Here is a 22,761-nt window from a genome sequence, read left to right as displayed (position 1 = left end):
TATCTACAATTCCTCAACGATGTTTTCAATCTCGCCAGCCGAGCATGGGCATGTTCGTCGCTTCAGAAAGCCAGGAAGTCAAGCGCTTTACGCACGAGCACTAGAGATGCAACTGGCCAGGATCCTTTGTAATAAAGTTATGTACGTACAGTTCATTTATTTCTATTTTCGATAATGCATCGTTGCCTCGTGAACATCCAGTGTCTCGCGAAGGAAGAGGACGGCAAGAGGCAAGGACCGCGTGATAGAGGCCTAACGTCTGAGCGTTCGATAGAGATACTCTCACATTCTTGCCGCTTCTGGATTTTAAATTAAAACCTTGGGGTGAACGACATGGACAGCTCCGGCCCATGTCTTACGTGTATTCTAATTGTTCTTCTCTTTTTGTTTTACGTTTTCAATCTTCAACTTCTTGACGTGGTCATCTTCTGAGGTGTAAAATGTGCCAGTGCTCGAAACGCATTAGCCGAGCGGCTTTTGAAAGCTACTGGGAGAGGGCAATTAATATAAGCGACACCAGGAAGCGGAAAATGGCGGAGCATCCGTTTTTGGCAGATGTAGTGCGAGTTTAGGATATAAGAGTTGGCGACACTTGCAAGAAACGGGAGGCGGCAATTTTATTAAGAGATTTTAATTCTCACAAACCTCGGTTCAGAGCTGTCATTGACTCTATTAGTTGCTTGGTGTAGTCGACACTCCGTTCACCGGTGTCGTCTATGAGAGATAACGCTAAGTGTATAGCTCGGAAAATACCTGACATCTGTTGTTGGAAGTTTTCCGGGGAGGATGTTATGCCGAAAGGTTGTCTATGAAAGGAAAACCTTCCAAACGGCGTAATGAAGGTGGTGAGCTTCTTGGTGCCTTCGTTTGGAGGAATTTGCCAAAATCCAGATCTTGAATTTAGCTTCGAGAATACATTCACGCCTTGAAGCAGTCCGAGTGCATTCTCAAAGAATGTTTTTCTCACGACGGTGATTGTTTAGAGCAGTGTCGTCTACGGAGATTCCGGCTGCTCCAATTGGTTTTGGGAAAACTACCATAGATGCACAGCATTTTGTTGGTTCGTCGACAGATGATACGTAATACATCGTTAACTGGAAGTCATATAAACCGTGAAAAAATTCTAGATAAGCAAAGTACCGGAATTTTCGACATCTGATCCGGCGATGTTCAAGATAAAACTTCTAACAATCGCGGAAACATCAACTTCTCTGGTGAGAGGAAGTTTCCTCTAAAGGTCTATCCACACGACGGACCAAATTGCTGTTTTGGTCCGCGGCCCGCGCATCACGTGATCTTACGTCACCGCTTTTCGAGGTCCGCCGGCGGTCCGCGGCCCGCGCTTGTGAAAAATGCCAAGCGCTTTTCTCGCCCGGACCTTGGCGGCGGACCGCGGCGTTTTTAGTATAATGATTGCTAAGTCTGGCAACAAGCTGACTTTTGTTGTTTAGATTGGAATCCAAATCCAAAATCGTGTTCTTTTGGTGCCAACTGTTGAAGACGAAGAAGACAAACCCTTTGTTGTGCGACGATGGCGGCATGGTGCGACGATGCAACCTTTTACTTCATCGCGCTCGTGGAGCAATTCCCCGCTCTGTGGGACAATAGATGCACGCCCTTTTCGGTTCACTATGTCCTCCTCGTCCTCAATAGTCAACGCCAGGGCCACCGCGGCCAAAAGTCACTTTCGTTCAACCTCCATCTTGGCTCCTTACAAATAGCCTCAAAGCAGCTCGTTGCATGCGTTTGGCGGAGCTGTGAGGTCGAGGGTTTGACCGGCCCGTTCACTCTGTCGTCTGCTCTTTTGGTCCGCCGTGTGGATGCTCATTGCAGCCGGGCGGCCCGCGGGCCGCGCATCACGTGATCAATCGTTCCGCGGCCAGGTCCGTCGTGTGGATACACCTTAAAGCGTCAATGATCTGCACCGTTCGGGCTACGCCATCATCGCGGTCAATCGAGTCACGCGCCAACAACGTCAGAGAATTCACAACCGATGTCCGAACTGAACACTTGACCCTTACTAGTATGGCACCGGGAGACGATCGAAACACCCAAAAACAAAATAGCGGACAAGCAACAAAGAGCAGAAACACTTGATATGAACGAGCCACGCCAGTCGAGACAACGACCGGACCGGGAAGGGAAGGGTAGGGAAACGGAAGAACCCGGAAGCAACGAATCGAAAACCAAGGACAGAGCGGAACAAAACACTCGAGAGAGAGGGGGCACCGAACGCCAGGCATCTAGGCATGCCATTGGCTTGTCCAAGTGGGGGTCGTGAGAAGATAACTAACAAGTAAAACAAAAAGAATAGAAGAGCTCGCGGTACACCTGAGCATTTCTTATGAGTTGTGAATGCGAAAGCATGCAAGCCGCTCGTCCGCTCCTTTTGTCATCTACTCGTCCGCTTCCTTCGTCGTCTGCTGCGTACTAGCGCGCGCGCGCTTCGATGTCTCGGAAGCGATGGTCTTTAAGTGCGACCACCAGAGGAACTCTTACAAGTTCATCCTGGAGGCTGCCGTATTCACAGTGATCTGAATGAGCGTGGAGCGCAGTGACAAAATCCTAAGCAGACTTGACTTCCAGCTTGGCTTGTGTTAGAATGAGACCGTTCAACTATAACGTTTTGCCACTGAATTAAGTATGTACATGTCGAAGTGCTCCATGACTCTTTCGAACTTCGTCGCGTCTCCTTCAGAGACCTGAAAAGTGTCATATTTATCTTAGACCTGTTCTCCCATGATATAGAGCATGGCATCTATTCGGTGTGGCTCAAGCTTGGTGCCATGTCCGAAGGATATACGAAAACTTTCAAAACATTTTTGTTTTAAATTTCGGCCATTTGTTGCGCAATAGGAAGCAGAAAACTTTCGGTAGTTGTATTATAAAGCTTGGCATACTTGGCCCCTTTGTTGAATCCAAATGTCCCTTAGAACAAAGGCGCGTACCTTCCTGTGGTTCCCTGTTCGGGGTGGTTTGGCCTGCTAAAGAGCTTTTTAAGTCGGCTCGTCGTTGGCGGCATCCCGCGTCATACACCATGTTGTATATTGAGGAAGGGAACGGAGACACGGGGACTCGGTACAAGAACGGGCTTTATATGGCGACCTGTTCAGAGCCTGAATACGTTCTGGGAGCGGCGCGCACTGCCAGTGTTCATGCTCAGGGGCGAGACAACCGGAACAGCTCTGCTGGTCGGTGTAGCTATCTTCAACTGTGTACCCGTCGCTCGTGGTTGATGCCTCTTGCGCTGTCACCATCTCGTCGCACCTAGCTTCGCCGCCGCGACGCTCTCCCGATACTAGGAAAACAGTAAACGCCTGGTCGTGTTGACTTTCCGGCATACTCTTGGTCTCGTCGCTCGCCACTTTGTATCCCGTGAGGGAATCACTGAATTGACTTATGTAACCGCCTCCTCCGCTTCTCCTTCGTCTATGACGAGGTTCGTGGCATTGTGTTCTGAGACGTGACTTGTTGGCGGCTGGAGCATAGGACCGTACACAGTCGCGGTACTTTTACTTGAACGCACGAAACCTTCACACCTCAGCGCTTTGTAATCACGCAGTATTTGCCCTGTGCTTTCGCATCGGACTAACAGCGGCGCCCGCCAGGGTACGAAGACATGCACGGTCTGCTTTGAAAATGGAACTAAGCATGCGGCAATTCTGCCGTCATATTGTCCCAAAGAACGAAGCGAGCGAGGACGGCCGTTGAATCGACGTCCGCAGGGTTTTCGTTCCGCCACTCCTAACGAGAGGCTCCTTTTACTTCACGCACGTCAAAAACCACCCAATGGATCCTAAACTTGAAATCCCGCTTATTGGGATCGATTAAAAGACAAAGATGGTGTTTCACCTGTAGGTTTTCTGCATTCAGGAGCTGAGGTTTGACCGCAGCAGTGTGGAGTTTAGCAACCAAGCGTGAGCAATTTGGAATACGCCTAGGCCTGCCCCGTCATCCCGAATACCGCCTGTCGTAGAGGCTAGATGAAATCTTCGACAGAGTACAGTCGCCCGCAAGTGCCGTCGTGCGGAACAAGGCTGAGTATCGTCGCTTCGTCAGATGGCAGAGTTCGGAAGATGACAGCGGAATGACTAGGTAGATTCGCAATAAAAGTTAACGTAAACGCTAAAAATATTTTTTTTTTCCGCGGGGCGCTAGCTTAGCGGACGTCGTGTCAATACCATTGACACGACGTCCTGCGGACGTCGTGTCAATGGTATTAAGCCAAGTGGCGACGGGCACATTTCAGAGCGCAGCGAAACGGGGGGGGGGGGGGGGGGGGGGGGCGATAGACTTTGAGTTTGCGTAGGCACCGCATCATATAACGTTCACCGAGATGTATCGCAAATACGCAATATTCGAAAAGGTCTTATTTTTGAGCTTATTCATAATTTGCGTCGGAAAATCTATTGTGCAATAGGTGCAGAATGCAAATAGAAGCAGAAACAAAAAAAAGACAGCGGTGCATGTTACTTTCTTTAAGTTTGACATGCTGGGTGTAACAGCCTAAAAAATGAGGACGATAAAAGAAATAGATATGACCGGACAACCGCTGTTACACCCACCATATGAAACGTGCACCAACCCACCCGGTTCAACACTTTGTTACTTCCTTTAAGCATTTGATCTGAGAATCTACTTAACTCCACCCGCAATTAGAGGTAAACCCGCAGCCACGGGACAAATGTGTACGAACGGGTTCCGCCAGGATGGTGCCCCCGCGGAAAAAGACGCCTCGTCCAGCATTCCGGTTAAGATTGATTGCGACTGTATATCGCCACGAACTGCTTTACCGCGGCCGAGCGCCGGCGTTGTCGCAATCTCTTCAGGAGGCCAAAACAAGTGCAACGGCCACTTTTTCTTTTCGTTAAAGCTAGGCTTTGACAGCGGTCAGTCACAATGAAAGACACACATCAAGCTGCGCTCCCTTTTAAATTGCGTCGCTTAGTAAACTACTTTTGAAAGAGTGGCCCCTGTTGTCAGCCGTGAAGTTCCTGCACAGTGACGGACCACATCTACAACGCAACGGTAGACGTTATGCGTCCGGTGAGATTAGAAGGCAAAAGCAAACTAAGAAAAAGAGGTGATCAGCGCAGCGGCTTTGCCCTTTCATCGGTGTTTCATTGGCTCGTGTTCTCCTGCGTTGGCCGCTCCCTGAAGTTCACTAACTTATGGAATTCCACGATGTCAGTTGTTCCTCCATTGTGCAGTGTTTCCGACTTCCCGGTAATCAGCACGTGATATTCGAAAGGGGTCTCGCACATCATTCTAACCCGGAGCTCGGTCGATGGAAACAGTTGCGGTAAAGACGAACCAGTCTCACTGCGCGTGCGTTGTAGCAGGTGCAATTCTCTGACAGGAAATAGGCGTCACCGACATTTGCAAAATCACCCATGTCTGTTCCAGCCGCGGCAATGCATTCGGGCCACATTTGGGATGGCAAAATTAAGAGACGCCCAAAAACAAATAAGTATTTGGGGGCAGAAGGAAACTTAATTTGTATTTAGTTGTTTCGCGGACTGCCTGCTTTCTACCAATAACTCATAGGTCATCTATCTGCAAACATAAACAAGCACCCACGGCACCCACGGCACCCACCCTGCTTACCTAACTTTGTCATTTTCTAGATTAGACACTTTCCAAGGGTTCATCAAGCAACATTGGTGGGCACCAGTCCTTGCTCACAATCCGCCTGATGGGATCCAACCGCTTGCCGAACGCTGACGCAGCGGTCGTTTTAAATTCCAACTGAGCCAAGTTACCGCCGATCTCCAGTCCTTGTGTCTTTGATAACATATTCAGAGGATATGAGCAAGCAACGGGGGTGGGTATAGACGCAGAATTGAGAAGGGTCTATTGAGGCACAAAGATGCTCGCTCTTAACCGGACTACCCCAGAGTAAAGACTAACCCTGACACGTCATTGGTGACTTTGGGCGAAGACGCCAGATGACCGCAAAACTTTTACGCAGGGAGCCTAACTCTACCACTTGTTAGGAAAGTTGTGGCCAAAATAGTCAGATGACGGCCGAACTATTTGCATGTGACACCAATTTTGGGCAGTACTCGAGCGATAAAAACCCGAAGATGCCAGATGGGAGCCGACGTCTCAGAGAGTAAGTCTCATAGGGACACTTGCTTGGCGACTTTGGCCAGAGGTACTAGATAAGAACCGAGTTATGAGGGAGTGGAGGCTACCTTTGGCACTTGCATGGTTATTTGGGACCAAAGATACCAGACGACAGCCGAAATAAACAACATTAGGCATAAATCTGGCACTTGTTTGGCGATTTTTTCTCTATGAGGCCAAATGATAGCCGAACTAAGAAGTGGAGCCTAACCCCCGCACTTCGGCTAACTAGGGTCAAAATAACCAGAACCTTACCAAAGAAGGTCTGATGTGGCTGTACCTGGGCTGATTAGGGCTTGTAAAGGCCCAATAATACCAGACAAATGCCAAATTTTGACCGAGAACTTCGTCTACCTGGGTATTCATCAAAACTGACTGAGCCCGGTATGCTGTAAATTAAGAACTTTTGGGCGCATGCATCTAAACAGCTACTCTTCGTAGTTGAAAGGAGTCAAATTATTTAAATCTATAGAATCAGAAACGGAATGCCGATAAGACGGTGGAAAAATATTAGTGTGTCATTATTCTCGTATATTGTATATACTCATTTATTTTCTAGAAATCTATTTAAGCCACTTTTTAGCACCAATCAGTACTATTAAGTTCCCGCTCTTTATATCATACGTGGCATTTGTTATAAAACCAAAAATTAAATTACGTGTTTCAGAGAAAGGCACAAGACTCAATAATAACACAGAATGGAAGCAAATTGTTTGTCTAGTGGGGACTATTGTTAAGAAATATATAAATGAAAAATTATATTATTTTTTATTAGGTTATACAGTTCGTCGTCAAATTAGCTCCAGGCTTAACATCTAGCAATAGATGCATCTAGTTTGAAAATACAGAAATTACAGCAAAAGCAGAAATGATTTTTCAAAACACCTATTGTTTATTCTCAAATCCACCTCACGACAGGCAACCCAGAAATGGATCCTCAGATGCTTCACCTGTCGGAGCCAATACAAGGGCTGCTGAGAAGGGGGTGCGGCAGAAAGAAAATCGAAAATTCAAGGCCATGATCATCCAGATCACAAAGCAAGCGGGCGAAAATGCCAAAAACTGAGAAGCAAAAGGGAAACCAAGTGTTCAGTCAGCTACAGGAAACCTTGAGCAACAAGAAAACCTGGGAAATCCTCAGAGCCTTGCTGAACAGGACGGAGCCCAAGGCAACCCTGCGACAGCAGATTTAGAGATTCATCCACAACTTCCCGGGCAATAGTGAGGGACTACTGGAGGCGGTGAAAACAAAGAACTTTAGAGAGCACACTCTACAAGGGACGACGATCTATCCAAATTACAAGGGAGAAGGCAACCCAGAGCTGAAAGAACTTTTCACCAGAGTTGAGATGGAGGCTGCTTTGGGAGGGCTGACGGCAAACACGGCACCATGGAGGGATGAATCAAAAACAAGACTTTCAGAAACCTTGATGCAAGATGGTTGACGTGCTGCTAAAACATTTCAACTAAAGCTAAGATACTGGGAGGAATATGTCCGTCCGGCAACATGCAGATGTGAGGATGATGGCCCAGGGAGGGAAGACGATAGACATTCAGAATATGAGACCGATATCTCTGACGTCCGGGTAGAGAAATTGGTCGCGCACCTAATGCTTAACAGACTGGCGCCCAATCTGGTGGAGAGATAACAATTGACATGTACAATGTACCGTTTCAGACCACATCTGTAAACGCAAGATGCCCACCTGCATTTGGAGGAGGAAGTCGTCGACAATCTGAGCCCTAGAAACAACAGTGCTCTCCTACCTCTGCATCTCAAGTGCAACGTTTACAATGTTTTCCATGTGGTGATGCTGAGGAGCAAACATGGACTGGTTGCTCAAGAAACGCCTACAATTATCTAGGAGACTTCCTGGCAGACACAATGGTGATGTTGTGAGTGGGGACTTAAAGGACCAAGAAGATGAATGTCCAACAGAGAGGGACTACTCAGGTGTAAGTGATTTCATGTTCCCTCTTCAACCTGGCGTTGACGCCCTACCACATAGGCCGAACAGTGATGAAGGAATAGATCATGCCATCTATGCCGATGTTCTGAATGCGTCGACGACAGCCGACTGAGCAGGAAACCGATGGGACAGCTTGCAGGAGGCGTTGTAGAAGACTGATGCATTCCTGATGGACTGCAGTCTGGAGTTTGTTCGGGAGAAGTCGAAGATGTTAATACCAAAGAAACGAGCAAGTGAAAAGCGCCCACCGAAGAAGCCGTATCAGGAGAGTACTCTCAACGGGCTCACCATCGCGAAGGTCAATACAATTCGGAGACTAGAGTTGAATGTGCAAGGAGGTGGAGCAAGAGCAACCACAGTGCTGCGGCTGCAGGGGACGGTCTCCTAAGCCACACATAATGAGAAGGGGCAAAATTGCGAGCATGCGCTCAAGGAGCAGAATTCACTGAAACTCGCGCAAGCCTTGGCGGTCAGCAGGATTACATATGGAACTCCGTTCCTGGGGTTTTGAAAATGAACGAATAAAAAGAGATCAACGGGGTCGACAGGAATGCAAAAGTTGGCATAGTGGCTACCTGCAACAACCCCGACGGAGAGGGTCATGGCACTTGTGGTCCGGGACTTGTGGGAATAGATGGTAGAGGCCCACAAAACAAGCCAACTAAAAACACTTGACCTCACGGCCGTAGGCAAAGCCATGTTGAAAATGCTCGGCTAAGTACCGATGGGGAGAGAAAAGACAAACAAATGATCCCGTTGGATGTGAGACATAGAATAATAGTGGAGCCCATCCTGAAAAATATGTGAACGAAACACTATAGGGAGCGGAGGAGAGCCAAGGCAGAAGGTCTCAGGAAACGATACGGGGGAAAGATAAAGAAATGCTGCCATAATGCAGAGAAAGAAGCAGATTCTTTCTGCTTGGTAAACGGCAGCGTAAAAGAGCTGGCAGTGCGACAGTTAGGACGCACGTGACAAGCGGCGGAAGAAACGAACATCGCTTTGGCAGCTACGACGAGCAGGGACTACATCACAACAATCACGGACTAAAAGGCAGATTGCATAAATTTTCGAGATAAAAGAGTTGCAGCAGCGGCCCTTCAGGTCCTGACAAGGAACAGAGAGCTTCCGAAAAACCTGACAGTCTGGGCCCCGGGGCACGAGCACCTGGCAGAAAACAAGGCGGCCCACGCTTTGGCTCGAGATTGTACTCGTCGTATATCATTTACGATCCATCGAGACCTGTTGCTCCCGGAAGAAGGTATCCCGGAAAAAAGTGCAAAGATGCTGGAACACTACAAGCTAGGAAAAAGGGCATACATGGAACCTCACACGAAGCTATCCAGGGAGGATGTAGTCTCTTGGATTCATCTGCGAAACAACACATCTGCACATCGTATACATTACCCCTTGATACATCCAGCATCCTACGAATATAACTGCAAGTCATGCAATGCGCCCAAGAAATTTTACCCCATCGCACGGAGATGCCAGGGCAGCGCGGCGATACAACCTTCAGTAGGACTCACAAAAGAGCACTGGGAGAGAAATCGTGACAAAATGACTAGGGAAATTTCGGAGGAGTTTTTCATAAGGATCTGCGGCGGCGACACGTGCATTGTACGATTCGAAGGCGGCGTATTCACAGTCCTTTGTTAGCTCAAGCTAGAAAGATTATATGTAGATTATTGGACAATGTGTTTATATGACGTGGATGTTTGTTGACAAGGCATATATCTTTCTTCTTTGGTTTAAGTCAGATTAAACCTTAGGTGCAAGTGCGCTTGACGGTGTGTATGTTCTTTTACTGGTCCTAATAAAGAAAAAATAATTTGCTAATTTCAATGTTTATAAAAAAATATAACGCATTTTGCTGATTCGGGAAGTGTTTTCCTCCGATACTGCATTCACGCCAACGCTTTATTTTTTATTTAGCTTTTGTACTTATCTTGCTGCTAGAGCAAGATTTAAGTGGAAAAGATTTGGTCTTTCTTTTGAGCCGAGATTAAATATTTTTTTATGAAAGCTGGACGGATGTCAGGCGGCCTATGTAATAAAAATGGAATTAAAACGTTCAAAACAAGATTAAATTTGTTGTGACTAATAACAATAACCTTGCATAAATTACGTTTCTTTTATTGATAGCTTGCTTGAACAAATTTAACAAAAGATTTATATAAAATTGCAGCCTTGCAGAATTAGTCTTAATTTTATTAAATCAATGATAAAGGAAGCTGAAATAAAAACCATTAAGAGCCACTTTCTCGCCATCTTGGAGGAGCGGTAACAAGGCAATTCAATTTATCGCAAATCATATTGTGTTGAAGTGACATTAGCTCGGACTGCCTGAGACTGACAGTTGAACCTAAAAATGTGACGTCTTGTTGACAGTTTAGGCTTACTGTGCTTGGATTTGAGAAGTCTAATGTCACTTTAACATACGGCACTCATCCATAAAACCGCATACCGCAACCTTTCGCGTGTGCTTAACGGTTTTGCTCGTTGTTTGTCGCCTTCCTTTAACATTTCGTTACGTCAGTGTAAGATTAATTTTCTTCACATTCGTGTCACAGATTAGAGTGAACATTCATTTAATGACAAGCAGGCAGGTGCGTTGCGCCGACAAGTTTCTGGCATTATGATTAATATTGAATAAGAAGAAGGAACGTGTTGTCATCACCATCGGGCTCTTAACAAGTATGACGTAAAAACCAAATCCCATTGCAAAAAAAAAAGTATAGGTCAAGTTTCCAATTATTTTGCGGTGGCGCAGCCCTTTCTAAATTTAATGAAGGAAACCCTCTACGGGCTATGACGACATCGTAGCACTGTATAAATACCCGCAAATCTCGCCGAAGTTTTTACCAGCAGTAGCTGTCCCCTTCACCATGTCTGAAGGCGTGTGTTTTTTACTCACAGTAATGCTAACTGTATGCTTTGGAGGTGAGTGCCGATTTCACGTGAGGGCGTACATACATATACAGCTGGAATTTGGAAGGTTATGTCGACGATCTATTGGGAGCTTACGTACAACCTAATTTTCATCCTTGCAAGCACTTTGGTTTTGAGACAACTGTCTGCTAGCTTACTAACATTGATGAAATCCATCAGAGCACTTATTTAGATAGTGGTAAACTGTGAAAGTAATTGTGTATCTACGTTAAAGTAAATACAAAAATTGATTAATTTAATTATTATTGATAAATATCACAGATTTCGCTCATTCTGGGAGTAAATTTGTCCGATACATCATGAGCTCATACGGCTGATTTATCATTTAGCTCTTGTGCTGAATTTGTGGAACTATTAGGTAACAAATAGGGTAAACCATAATTAAAAAAGGCAAACTTTATTGATGAAAGAGAAAACGAAATCGTTCCGGAATGCTTTCCGCCCGCCTATACCAAGCATGACTTAGTCGAAAACTTTTTAATACTTAAATATTTTTTTTTATGTTGTGTGGAATGTCTTCAAGATTCATGTATATATAGGTACAAATCGTGATCACCATCAAGGTGAGGGAAAAACTGTCGAAAAATCAATTTTACTTTCGTTCATGCCACCTTTTCGAGTAAGTAAGGATGACTAAATGACTCTAAAATTTGCATCCAGCAATTTTATTCTGTTTTTTTATGTAATTGTTGCTAATGATTTCGTATACCTGTCGAGTTTGTAGTTTAAATATATTAAAAGTTTACAAACATCTAAAGCGAAGACTGACCCAAAGGAGCATTTCTAAAACTGTGCTCGTGCCACCTTGCAGCTGCAGAATTTCTTGCCAATGTTTTTTTTTTCGATTAATACACTAAATCATAAACGTTAGAAGGTTTTCAGTTTTATTCAACTAACAGTGATATATATTAGCTGGACACTAAATCATAACGTTATATCAAACATCTTTGAGAAATGTATGAAGGCCCGTTCACACTCTTGCGACATCTTAAAACTGGGCTCCTTAAAACATCTTACAACGAGTGGACACACGGGCGCCATCTATTGGGTAGCAGTGTAAACTTGGCGGTCCGGCATACTTTCTATTTCTCTCGAGCATTATTCTTTCTTTCCTGTCTCGAAAAACTTTTGTCAACGTTATAAACGAGCCTTTCTTATAAATATTACGCACATTTGACCTCAGAAATTCCGCAAAACCTTCGCTCTTGTGAAATGCAGTTCCAGGGCCACCGCGTAGATGGTGCCAGCGTGCCAGTGCGTTCTCTCGTCCTAAGAAATTTTAAGGAAGTTTTTAAGGTCCGTTCACACTCTTGCAACCGAGTACGACCGACAGAGACCAGACCGGTTTTTAAGCCTCTCGCAATCTCTTCGGACCAGCTCCGCTGCACCGCTTCCGGTCCTAAGAAGTCGCAAGAGGCTTAAAAACCGGTCTGGTCTCTTTCAGTCGCACTCGGTTGCAAGAGTGTGAACGAACCTTTACAGATCTCATCTCTCTCGGTCGTACTCGGTTGCAAGAGTGTGAACGGTCCTTGACGGTTTTCTTTTTCTTTTTTTTTTTTGTAGAATTTGGGCAACGCACATTCAGGAGTCAAACATTTTTGGAAGTTAGTCACATGATAAAAGATTCGAGAATTCATTCGAGCCTCCAAGTTCAACGTTGAACACCTCTAACTGGGACGAATTTTCTCTTCACAGAATCGCCTATGGAGGAGTTTGTGTACCCGAGAATTCTCGAAGCGAGAGGTGCAAATGGCGAGAAGATGCTCCACATTCGAGACGGGCTTACTCTGAGCTTAGAAAAGAGCCAAGTGTTTTCCGAAAACTTCATTTTTGCTAAGGGTGATGATGTAAACGACTCCAACAGTTCTGTAAGCACATATACTTGAAGCACACTTTTACGTTAAAATAGACTCGGCTTAGTGCGTTTGTATGCAGTCGTTGAAACTGCCGGGTTCAACTCCCTTCCTCGCTCTACGCTTCTCTGTATTTGTGAATTGTACGTTATGTATAAGCTATTGCACTGTGTGTTCCAAATGAAGTTTTACACATAAGAAACAGTTTTTTACTCAAAGTATATTACTCATCCTGGTAAAGCTCTCTGGGGTATGCGGTTATTTACTGTTTCCCAGCACGTATATCATATGCAATCAATTATACGTCACTGAGTTTTAAACGCGTTTGCGATATTCAATATTTCAAGATAAAAATTTACTGCAAATGCTAAAATTCGTGCAGCCGTCGAGTAGGCAAAAAACCCTACGGGGAGAAGTTGATTATCGAAATGGTACATATTATCTTCGGCTGGCTTCTGCGCGATTATTGCCAATCCCAATTAACACTTCCCCTTCTGCATGTAAAAACATTCGAATCGCATAGTATGAACTTAAGATCTGAGCTGTGATCATCACAACTGCATGTACAAATGGCTTTCGCCATGTCCCAGAAATGCAATCACCGTGTTGCTGAACGGGTGGTTACGATTGATAAGTAGTGGTTTTGATCATTGCCTGAGATTTTAAAGCAAGTTGGAGTGACGTCTTCTAAAAGATGCAAGCTCTGCGCTCTTATTAAAGACAATCAAGCTTTCTCTGTGAGTGCCTATATTCTATTTTAAAATTAAAATGAACTTTTTAAAAACATATTTACTGTACACTTATGACGGAACCGCTAACACGAGTCCAAATTCGGTACTGCCATGATATTTAATCAAAATGAACTGTTAGGGCTAGTTTTCTATACAATTTTAATAATCAAAAGCGCAAACAGCAGGGGAAAAAAAGAGATGATAGGAATTAGCGCATTGTCCTTTCACCTCTTATAATCCTTGCTGTTTGCGCTCTTGATTTTTAACAATGTACTGGCATGGTGTTTACAATTTATATGCCGCCTACGTTTATGTGATATTGGGATACCATGCATAATCAAAGTGTGGGCTCATGGCTTTTTGAGCGATAATTTTACATCGAAATAGCTCATGATGGTGTTATGTGCTCAAGAAAACGTGTTTATAACGACGTCTGCAGCTCTGCAATTAATGCTCCCGCGTTGTTTCCAGCTGAATGTCAAGGAAATTGAAGAGAGTTTGTACCAGGACAGGAAACACGGCTCCTCTGTTGTGGTCCAAGAATCAAATGGATATGTCCAAGTGGTATGGTATACACGTCTTATTACTGATGAAATTCGAGAATAAAATAATATTCCACTCTAATTCGTAACCATTTAAATATCTGATTTTAAGTTAACCTTTGCAGACTGGTATCCTCACTGATAGTTTATCAATCGAGCCAGTATTATCTAATCAACGATCGAAAGACGGAATCGTTGCTCACTTGATATCGAAGTTTAATGATACGTCCATCCCGATGTATGCTGATCATGGTAAGGCCCACTTCAGAATCTGTTCAAAAATATTACTACAAAATTAGGCGGAATATTTTACAACAGGTGAATAAAACCCTGATCAGTTTTTTGATTGATTAGTTTATTATCAAGTTAAATATATGGTTTCTATTGTGTGTACTCTTCAGGGCGGCAGTTATTTTTTCTTTGTTGTCTAATCCTATTTTCTGGATACTTACAACTCACGTGCATTTTTGTTCTAATTTTATTTTGTTAAATTTTTGTATTACGTGTACCTGACTTTGGTATGTTGACTACTGATAAAATACGTAAGGCTATTGATAAGTTTTTATACATCAAATAAATGAATACGAGATGCCATGTATTTTTGTAGTGAACTATTCCTACCAAACGGAATCAAGCTACTTTGCTTTTACTCGCTCCCGAACAAAATGTTGGCTAAAATTGATCAGTGAGATATATGCAGTTTTTTTTACTTTGCAGTTCATTATACACACTTAACAAAACGAGAAGCTAGGGGCGACATCCACAGAGGTGAGTGAAAGTGAATAGTTTTAATTGGTCATTCACGCGACAAAACGCATGAAGTTTATTCAGAACATTAAACACAATTAGAATTCTTTAGTATTTATAGAAACCGGCACATTATTACGTACATTGAGTAAAATAATTCCTTTCAATGCGATATTATAGATTATGACGATATTCTTCAGTCTGGAGATTATCAACAGTAAGGGTCAATAACAACACCTCGATTTCTTATGCTCATCCTATGTAAAACAATCTATTGATAAAACGAAGCTGATAGTTTACAAGCAACGCTTTCAGTTTATTTTCTTTATCTTCAATTGCATTATTTAAACTCATCTTGCCCTTGTGCGGTGCCGTGTGGGAATCATCGTTCTGAATATTTAGAAGCGATTATATATCATTTTTGGCCTTGCGAAATTTATTCACTTCTTCTTTGAAGTTTTCAAAAAACAAAATTACGGGGAATTTGTTCTTGTTTCTTTGAGCCGGGGGGTTCCAGCCACGAATGAGTAAAGTATACAATTTTTAAAGTAATTTTTAATCGTTTGTTTTTCGCCCGGCCTTTTGTTTTCTTAATCGAATTCGGAACACAAAATATGCAGAGGTCTGGGCGAAGATTGGGCTTTTGTGTTGTTGTTTAAGGCCTTGAGAAGCAGAACAAGCCCAAGTCGGGCTTAACGTTACCCTCTTCGAAAACTGTCTGGGCATGTTGGCCCTGATACACCAAACAGATGCTATAGTTATGATTCACTCCATGGTAGTTTGGGTGTCATCTAGAATCTTCGGCCCAAAATTGCCAAACAAGTGCCAGACTTAGGCTTACTCTCAAATTGTTCTTCTGCCATGAGGCAACTTTTTGCCTAAATATCCAAAAAAACTTCCACAGTGAGCTTTGACCTCCTTATGATTCCGCAGTCATCTGGCCACTCTTGGACAAAATGGCCAAGCAAGTGCCAGAGCTAGGCTTTCTGCCTGGTAGTTCAGGTATTATCTGGGACCTTAGGGCACAGATGGCTCAACAAGTGGCAAAGTTAGGTTTTATTTCTTCATTGTTCTTTTAGGCATATTTGGACCCAAATCGCCGCACAAGCACCGCAGCAATAGGTTCACTCCTCCAAAACTAGGCTTCATTTCCAGTTAGTTTGGTTGCCATCTGGCATATCTCAGACTAAATTCGCCTGAAAAGTGACAAAGTCATGCATACTTTTTGCAAGTTCGGTGCGAATCTGCCGTTTTCACCCCAATTTACCGAGCAAGCGCCAGAGCTAGGTTTTATTTTCTGATAGTCCGTCTACCATCTGATATATTTCCACCTTACGCAAATATGTGCTGTGGCTTAGAAAGACGACTAGGTCAATATCACTATGGTGGATATGAATTGGCTAAAAAAACACCCACGCATGGCCTCTCCCTCTTTTTTGACATCCAAAACCTTGGCTACATTCCGTTATCCCATTGAGCCGCTGTGAACCAGATGCGACTCCTACGCACTTTGCATTTGTACATATCGTGGGTTTTTCTCTGGTCCTGAAGCTGATGCAAACAAACCGTCTCCCTTCTCTGCTCAGTATAAAGCAAAAAAGAGGTATACCATATTTACTTACAGTCGAACCGATATTTCAGCAGTTCCAGAGTTAGGCAACCAGGGGAAATCTCGCTGGCGTTTTTTTTATATACGTATGGGGATAAATAACCGATCGAGTATTGGCAGGGTGCTGGTGGCCTGTCACGTATTCAAAGAAAATATAATTGAATTTCGCTCACAACATTTTTATTCAAGTTTGGGTGTCTTGTTAATTTTTTACCATAATGTGGGCTAAATATTTTGCCGCAGCTGTGCAAGACAACGTGTATTTTTAAGCCGCAGAATGTGCTCGATATTTTTGCCCGCGCGTTGGTAAACGCGTCATCGTCAAGAGTTGCTTATTAGCCAAAGGACGCCCCTGCGACTGCTTTACCGTTACCAGAACTGCTACCATCCCGCGAGCGCTGCACGATACTGACGTAAAAAGGTCTCCTCAACACAAACAATTATCATGAGACGTGTTGGAAAAGTGGGCATGGCTCTCTGCTTGGCTTGCGTTGTTACTGATTACTGTTAAAGCATGGTCATAAAAAAGTCGTTGATCTACAGTGTACGCATGCTTCACACTCCGCGAACCCAAAATCAAATCTTAACGGCAGCAACTTTTTTTGGCATTTGGCGATGCTAAGGAGGGTGACGAAATATGATAATCCTGCGTCAAACGCTTTTGTCGGTTTTGCCATAGTGTATGTTAGGCAGCACTCTTGTGGCTAACAAAAAAAAAAGCCAAACTTAAGCGTATTTTAGGTATTTCCTTGGCATTTTCAGCACCAAATTTGGCACTCCAGTGGCTGGCAAGAGGAGGATCAATCTTTGGCATTCTCCTGAATCCCTAAATAAGATTTATATTCGGAGTTGTGCCTCAAGTATGGCACTTACATTGGCACTCTTGATAGAAGACAACTTTAACATGATTCAGGATTGCCGAACTAGGGCCATAGTTAGTCAATTTGCCACAGACAAGCGCTATGGAGCAAAATCTCACGAGGTATAAGTTAGGCCCTTCCGGGTTCTACACTTCTGCCAAGTTAGGCGCTTGTTCGGCGTCGTACCTCGGTAGAATGCTGATTTTTATTATAATGCATTTTGCAACGCGCAATAATGCTGAACATGCCCAGAAAGGTGTAAGGTGTAAAAAATAAAAATAAAATGATTAAAATCAAGGTTTTCATTACTACATTCCACATTCAAATTTTATTTTAGTGGCAAGACAACGCCTGCGGAACTTGCCAGAAACAGTAACGGTTGAAACGAGAATAGTCTACGACGATGCTCTTCAAAAACTGAAAGGAAGGAATCTCAATCAATATTTGGGAATTGTAATGAATAAGGTAAGCCTTTATGTAATTGAACTTTGGACGTTATGAATGTTATAGAAACAAAGCTGCGGACGTAATGGTTTGAGTCAAGTCGTCACTTGCGTCGTCGGCGCACTAACCAATATCAAGTTTTCAAGATATTGATGACATGACTGAAACGACTCTTTCAAGTGTAGTTCTGATGAGCGCTTATGGCGCCTCGTTCGTGCAATCTACAAGTTTCTAGGACATACATGCCATGGCGCATGTATTATATTAAATTTTCAACTGGACATTAAGGAACATCTTAATTAATGTTCCATTGGATTGTTTATATCACAGTCATAAAGAATAAGTAAGCTCTAATTAAACCTTACGACGCGTTTAGCTTTCTTCCTTGGCTCCTCATTTCTTTTTTGCATTGAATCTTATAAATTACATTAAAAAATTTTATAATTTTTCTTTTCTTGAGGAAATATCAAAGTGTTCGCCATTACCCGGGACTGTAATTACCCATAAATTATTTTAAAAAATTCATTATAATTTTGATGTTGTCGATAAACTTTTTTGACACTGAATGTCCCAAGAAATTGGCCATCGTAAAAAAAAAAAAAAAAAAAAAAAAACGTGCTAAGAAACGCGGTGATTGATAAAGAAATAGCAAACAGCTACATTGTGGAACGATTTTTCATTTGATCTTGTCTGAACACGAACTGTAATTTCAGTCGATACTGAAAATTTCAACACAACTCCTTAAGCCGATAAATAAAATGTCAATTGAAGAATGTTAATTACTTGGCTAACTTACCATGATTATCGCCTTTTCTTTTGTCAGCCGAGCCTACTACTTGGTGAATAAAACACTCGTATATTTTCCCCTCTCTAAAAAAGTAAAATTGCGTAATAAATAAAATAGCCTGATAAGGTCAAATATTTGATAACCACAGGTATTTTCCAAGTGCTGGGAAGAAATGCGGGCGCAATCGCTGCAGCCACGGGCCCATGCCGGCTGTCGCTGGAGCGTTTCGAATAGGCGTAAACAATTTTATCGGCGTGTGTTTTGCCCTTCTACCTTTGTCTTAAATGATAATTTAACCTTCCACTAGCACAGCCCCGGTCAGTTATGCATAAGAAGGCAAAATTCAGTAAAGAAGCATAGTTGTAAAGGACAGAAATGAAGAAAAAACTCCAAGTCTAAAACGCTCCAAAATTCGAAACTTTATTTAAAGCTTCCACATTTGTTGGCATCTTTTTGCTGATTGCAATATATTGCTGCAAGTTTTTTTTTTTTTTTTGTGAAAAAGTAAACGTTTTCTTTAACAAATTATAAACGACTCCTGAATAATTCGAGATATTCGAGTAAACCAAACAAATCAACCTTGTGAGAGGTCCGTATTTGTAACAAAACGACCGTTCTAGCCTCACTTATTTTATGCCCGTATTAAAGATAATCCGGTCGTCGTTTCGAAGTTAAGATAATGCCGCTGCAGTGGTTTGTCTTAGTATTTTCACACACATTCATTATTTAGGCTAGTCTTACGTATGGCTGGGACGACAACGACTAGGCAGTCCGGGGTTGTTCTGGAAGTGTATATTGTCCGGCAGGCAGACAGAAAGGGGCTCTCTCTGCACAGTGCACATGGCTAAATCTCCTCCAGACAAGCGCTTACCCCCCTGACGGGCCAGAGTTCAGCCCCCCTCCCCCCCTTCCACATCGCACATCGCGACAGCGCTCCATCGAAAGAGCTACAGAACACGATCTATTTTCTGTGCGCACATATCACCGTCTGTAATGTATATTCAAATAGAACAAGGCTAAACAAGCACCTTCCATTTAATATTGTTTGAGAGTGAGGTAACAAGAACCCTGCTTTTAATATTGGTTGAGAGTGAGGTGACAAGTAACAGGTAACAAGGTAACAAGTCAGGTAACAAGTAGAATGAGACTTTACGAGCACGTTCCAATTAATATTAGTTGAGAGTGAGAGAAATTTTAAATTTAGATTTGTTTATATGAACGGCATTCTTACTCTTAACATTTCTTCATGGTTTACAGTTAAGTTTCATACTAAATTATGGCCGGATCAGATTTTACTATTGCATCATAGTCTCGTTACACCAGGAACAATAGCTCCTGGGAGAGCGCTTGCTGAGGTTAGAATTGATAATAAAAGACTATAAAATTATAGTTGATCTACCTTTATTGTGTAGGAGTCTTATTCGTAATTATATATGTTGCATTTCTTAAAAAAAAGAAACTCATCTAGTACAGTGGAAAAACCCTATTATACATAATCTAATACATCCCCCAAGACACCCACAACTCGCCAAGTTTAGAACAAACATAATGCATGTGCATCAGCCCCACAAAATATGTAATGGCATCAGAGACTATTCAACATCCAATATAACAAGCAGTAATCTTAGGAAGCATTGGATAAAAAAAGCGCACTAAGTAAAAACATTTTCCAGGGTAACTTACGACTTGAAGCAAAGCCACAGACGAAGCGTGAGATAGATGCGGAACGTATTTTTATTGAATTATCATATGCTAACCTTGCCTCTCAACGATCTTGACATTTTCGCAGCACGGCATCTCTTAACTATATCGAATGGTTCAGAAGCGTATAATATATTATCGGTAAATTTAACAAAATAAAGTATGAAAACAAGGCAAGGAGGTAATTCACCCTTATAGATTAAACATATTGAACTGATCTTTCACACTATGGACATATATGGGTCAAGAACCAACCATTCATTCACCGATTTGTGTTTTTTGATATTTGCCAATATAGCTTAAGACCACAACGTTTTGCTTTTTTTCTATTTGTGACTCATAAGTGAGTTGAGTGCACAAACTGCCTGATACGTTTTGCAGTGATTACGAAAAACAAAATGAAGGAAACAATGAAGAGGCTGACTAACGGAAGGATCTTAAAATGTTTTTCTGCGAAAAATCAATATGGCACAGAATAGTTTGCCTGATGAATTCCTGCCCTAGGCAAAATTTAATAAAACATTTATTATATATTAAATGTTTATATATATAGAATGAAAAGAGGACGATGTTTCTCAAGGTAGCAGCACTAATCTTTGAACTCCAGAGTTTTTGCTTGATTTTGCCTGTTTTGGAGGTTTATAGCCCCCCAAAAGACGACGACGGAGCATGGGAACCCTCCAGGAGCCGGAACGAAGAATCTTCTGACAGTTTGGACCAGAGCAGCAAGGCAGAGAACCTGAATGAAGGCCTTGTCAAACGCAATAGCACCGACGGCCAAGCTAAGCCTAATGGCAGCTGCTGACGCGACCAACGCAGCGATAGGGGTGAATCCACTCTTCACGTTGGGAAAAGGCTTTTTGCTGACCAAGACTGCACCGACCCTCGGCCAGAAATCCCGGGAGGGCAATCAGAACACCACAAGGGCTCCAAGCGATCCTACAACCAATGACGCCGAGCAACAGCAGCTATGCCTGGTGGAGGCGATCCTGACGTTCGACGAGGCGGTGAGAGCCGACGATCACCACATTGAACTTGATGGGTCGGGACAGCCGACACTCCGAAATTCGGATTCTCTGAGCTCTGCCGATATGAATTCTCACCAAGCTTCGCGGAGCTCGCGTAACCCATCAGGTGATGTCGTGATGGACCAAGCTGCTTGGTCAACCGTCGTCTCTAGAGGCGCCCTGAAGAAAGCGATAGCGCCGAAACTTATGAAGAGACAGCCGGGAGGTGGTGATGACGAACACGACACAGTCATCTCACGACCACGTGAGCGAGTGCGTGTAATAGAGTTGTCGCCAAAAGATCTGAAGACTGCCCTAGCAAAGGCTATTCACGACCATTCCAAATACGATAGGTACTATCGAATTAGGATCCAGGAGGTCACTAATATCATTGCGATGGAAACTTGGTTTCCACACGTTGCGGAGCACTTTCTAAAGCTGAAGACAATACGAACACCAGACAAGGAGACTCCAGTTTCCTCATACATCGCCGTGAATGGGGACCAGGTCAGAAGGGTAATCTGCGGGATTGACACGACCAACGATCCAGAAAACCTGCTACCGAACCTGGTCAGCACTACACACTGGATCCAGAATGCGAGACCGATGGACAAGAACGGTAAGACAACCCTAATCACTTTCGAGGGTAAGAGAACCCCAAGGTATGTCACACACTACGATTCCATGAGGGATGTAAGTGAATACAGACCCCGCGCAGTTGTGTGCACGCATTGTCACGCTATCGGACACAAAGTGGACATCTGCCCCAACGAAGAAGAGCAGAGATGAAGGGACTGCGGAAGGGAACACACGCACGGAGAAGATGGCTGCGTGGACACCTCTCCGCAACGAAAGAACTGCAAGGGGGCACACCTGGCCACGGATTCCTTCTGTCCCGAATGGAGGGAGGCCAACGAACAGCTCCGACAGAAGGGAAAAACGAGGAAGAAACCCGCACGAAACAGACGTCAGGCACCTCAATAAAGACGATCATCAGACAACGGGCCGAGGGAGAAAAGCACGCAACGGGACCGTCCTGCGCAACTACCCAAGGGAAAAGAGGTTATTACGCCAACTCCGCCGTCAAAGAGTAAAGAATACTTCCCAGCGCCTCCTAAGACGGTGATAGCAAACGCAAGAAGTACGATAGAAAAGAGAGAGAGGACGATGATTTTCCACGCATGGTTCGAGCCATGAAAGCCGCTCTCATGGGTTCCAGGTCACGAATACAGACTCGAGGACAGATGGAAACAACAACCCAACGACATTCTGGGCAACAACAACACCAAGCCACATACACGGCGGCAAACATGTGCCAGGAAAGCTCAGATAGAAACCAAGCATTGGAAACACAGGCGGAATTCAACACCTCAATGGAAAAAAAATTATCGCCAGCATCAAGTCCGATCTCCAGAACACCATCATGAGC

The 22,761-nt window shown here is 43.6% G+C and overlaps 1 protein-coding gene across 1 annotated transcript in view; it reads left to right on the top strand.

Moving 5' to 3' along the window:
* LOC115328743 (disintegrin and metalloproteinase domain-containing protein 8) overlaps positions 1 to 22,761 on the top strand; it is a 74,679-nt gene that overhangs the window by 35,585 nt on the left and 16,333 nt on the right. The window contains exons 2-6 of the mRNA XM_042290745.1: positions 12,747 to 12,919; positions 14,107 to 14,199; positions 14,303 to 14,429; positions 14,895 to 14,945; positions 17,731 to 17,858. Of these exons, the coding sequence (XP_042146679.1) occupies positions 12,755 to 12,919; positions 14,107 to 14,199; positions 14,303 to 14,429; positions 14,895 to 14,945; positions 17,731 to 17,858 (564 nt within the window). The 5' untranslated portion in view covers positions 12,747 to 12,754. The remainder of the gene's footprint in view (positions 1 to 12,746; positions 12,920 to 14,106; positions 14,200 to 14,302; positions 14,430 to 14,894; positions 14,946 to 17,730; positions 17,859 to 22,761) is intronic.

This window comes from Ixodes scapularis, unplaced genomic scaffold (assembly GCF_016920785.2).
Source record: "Ixodes scapularis isolate PalLabHiFi unplaced genomic scaffold, ASM1692078v2 PGA_scaffold0__279_contigs__length_252992795, whole genome shotgun sequence".
In the NCBI taxonomy this organism is placed as follows: Eukaryota; Metazoa; Arthropoda; class Arachnida; order Ixodida; family Ixodidae; genus Ixodes; species Ixodes scapularis.
The sequence above is the reverse complement of the archived record's forward strand: the minus strand, read 5'-3'. Positions and strand labels throughout refer to the sequence as shown.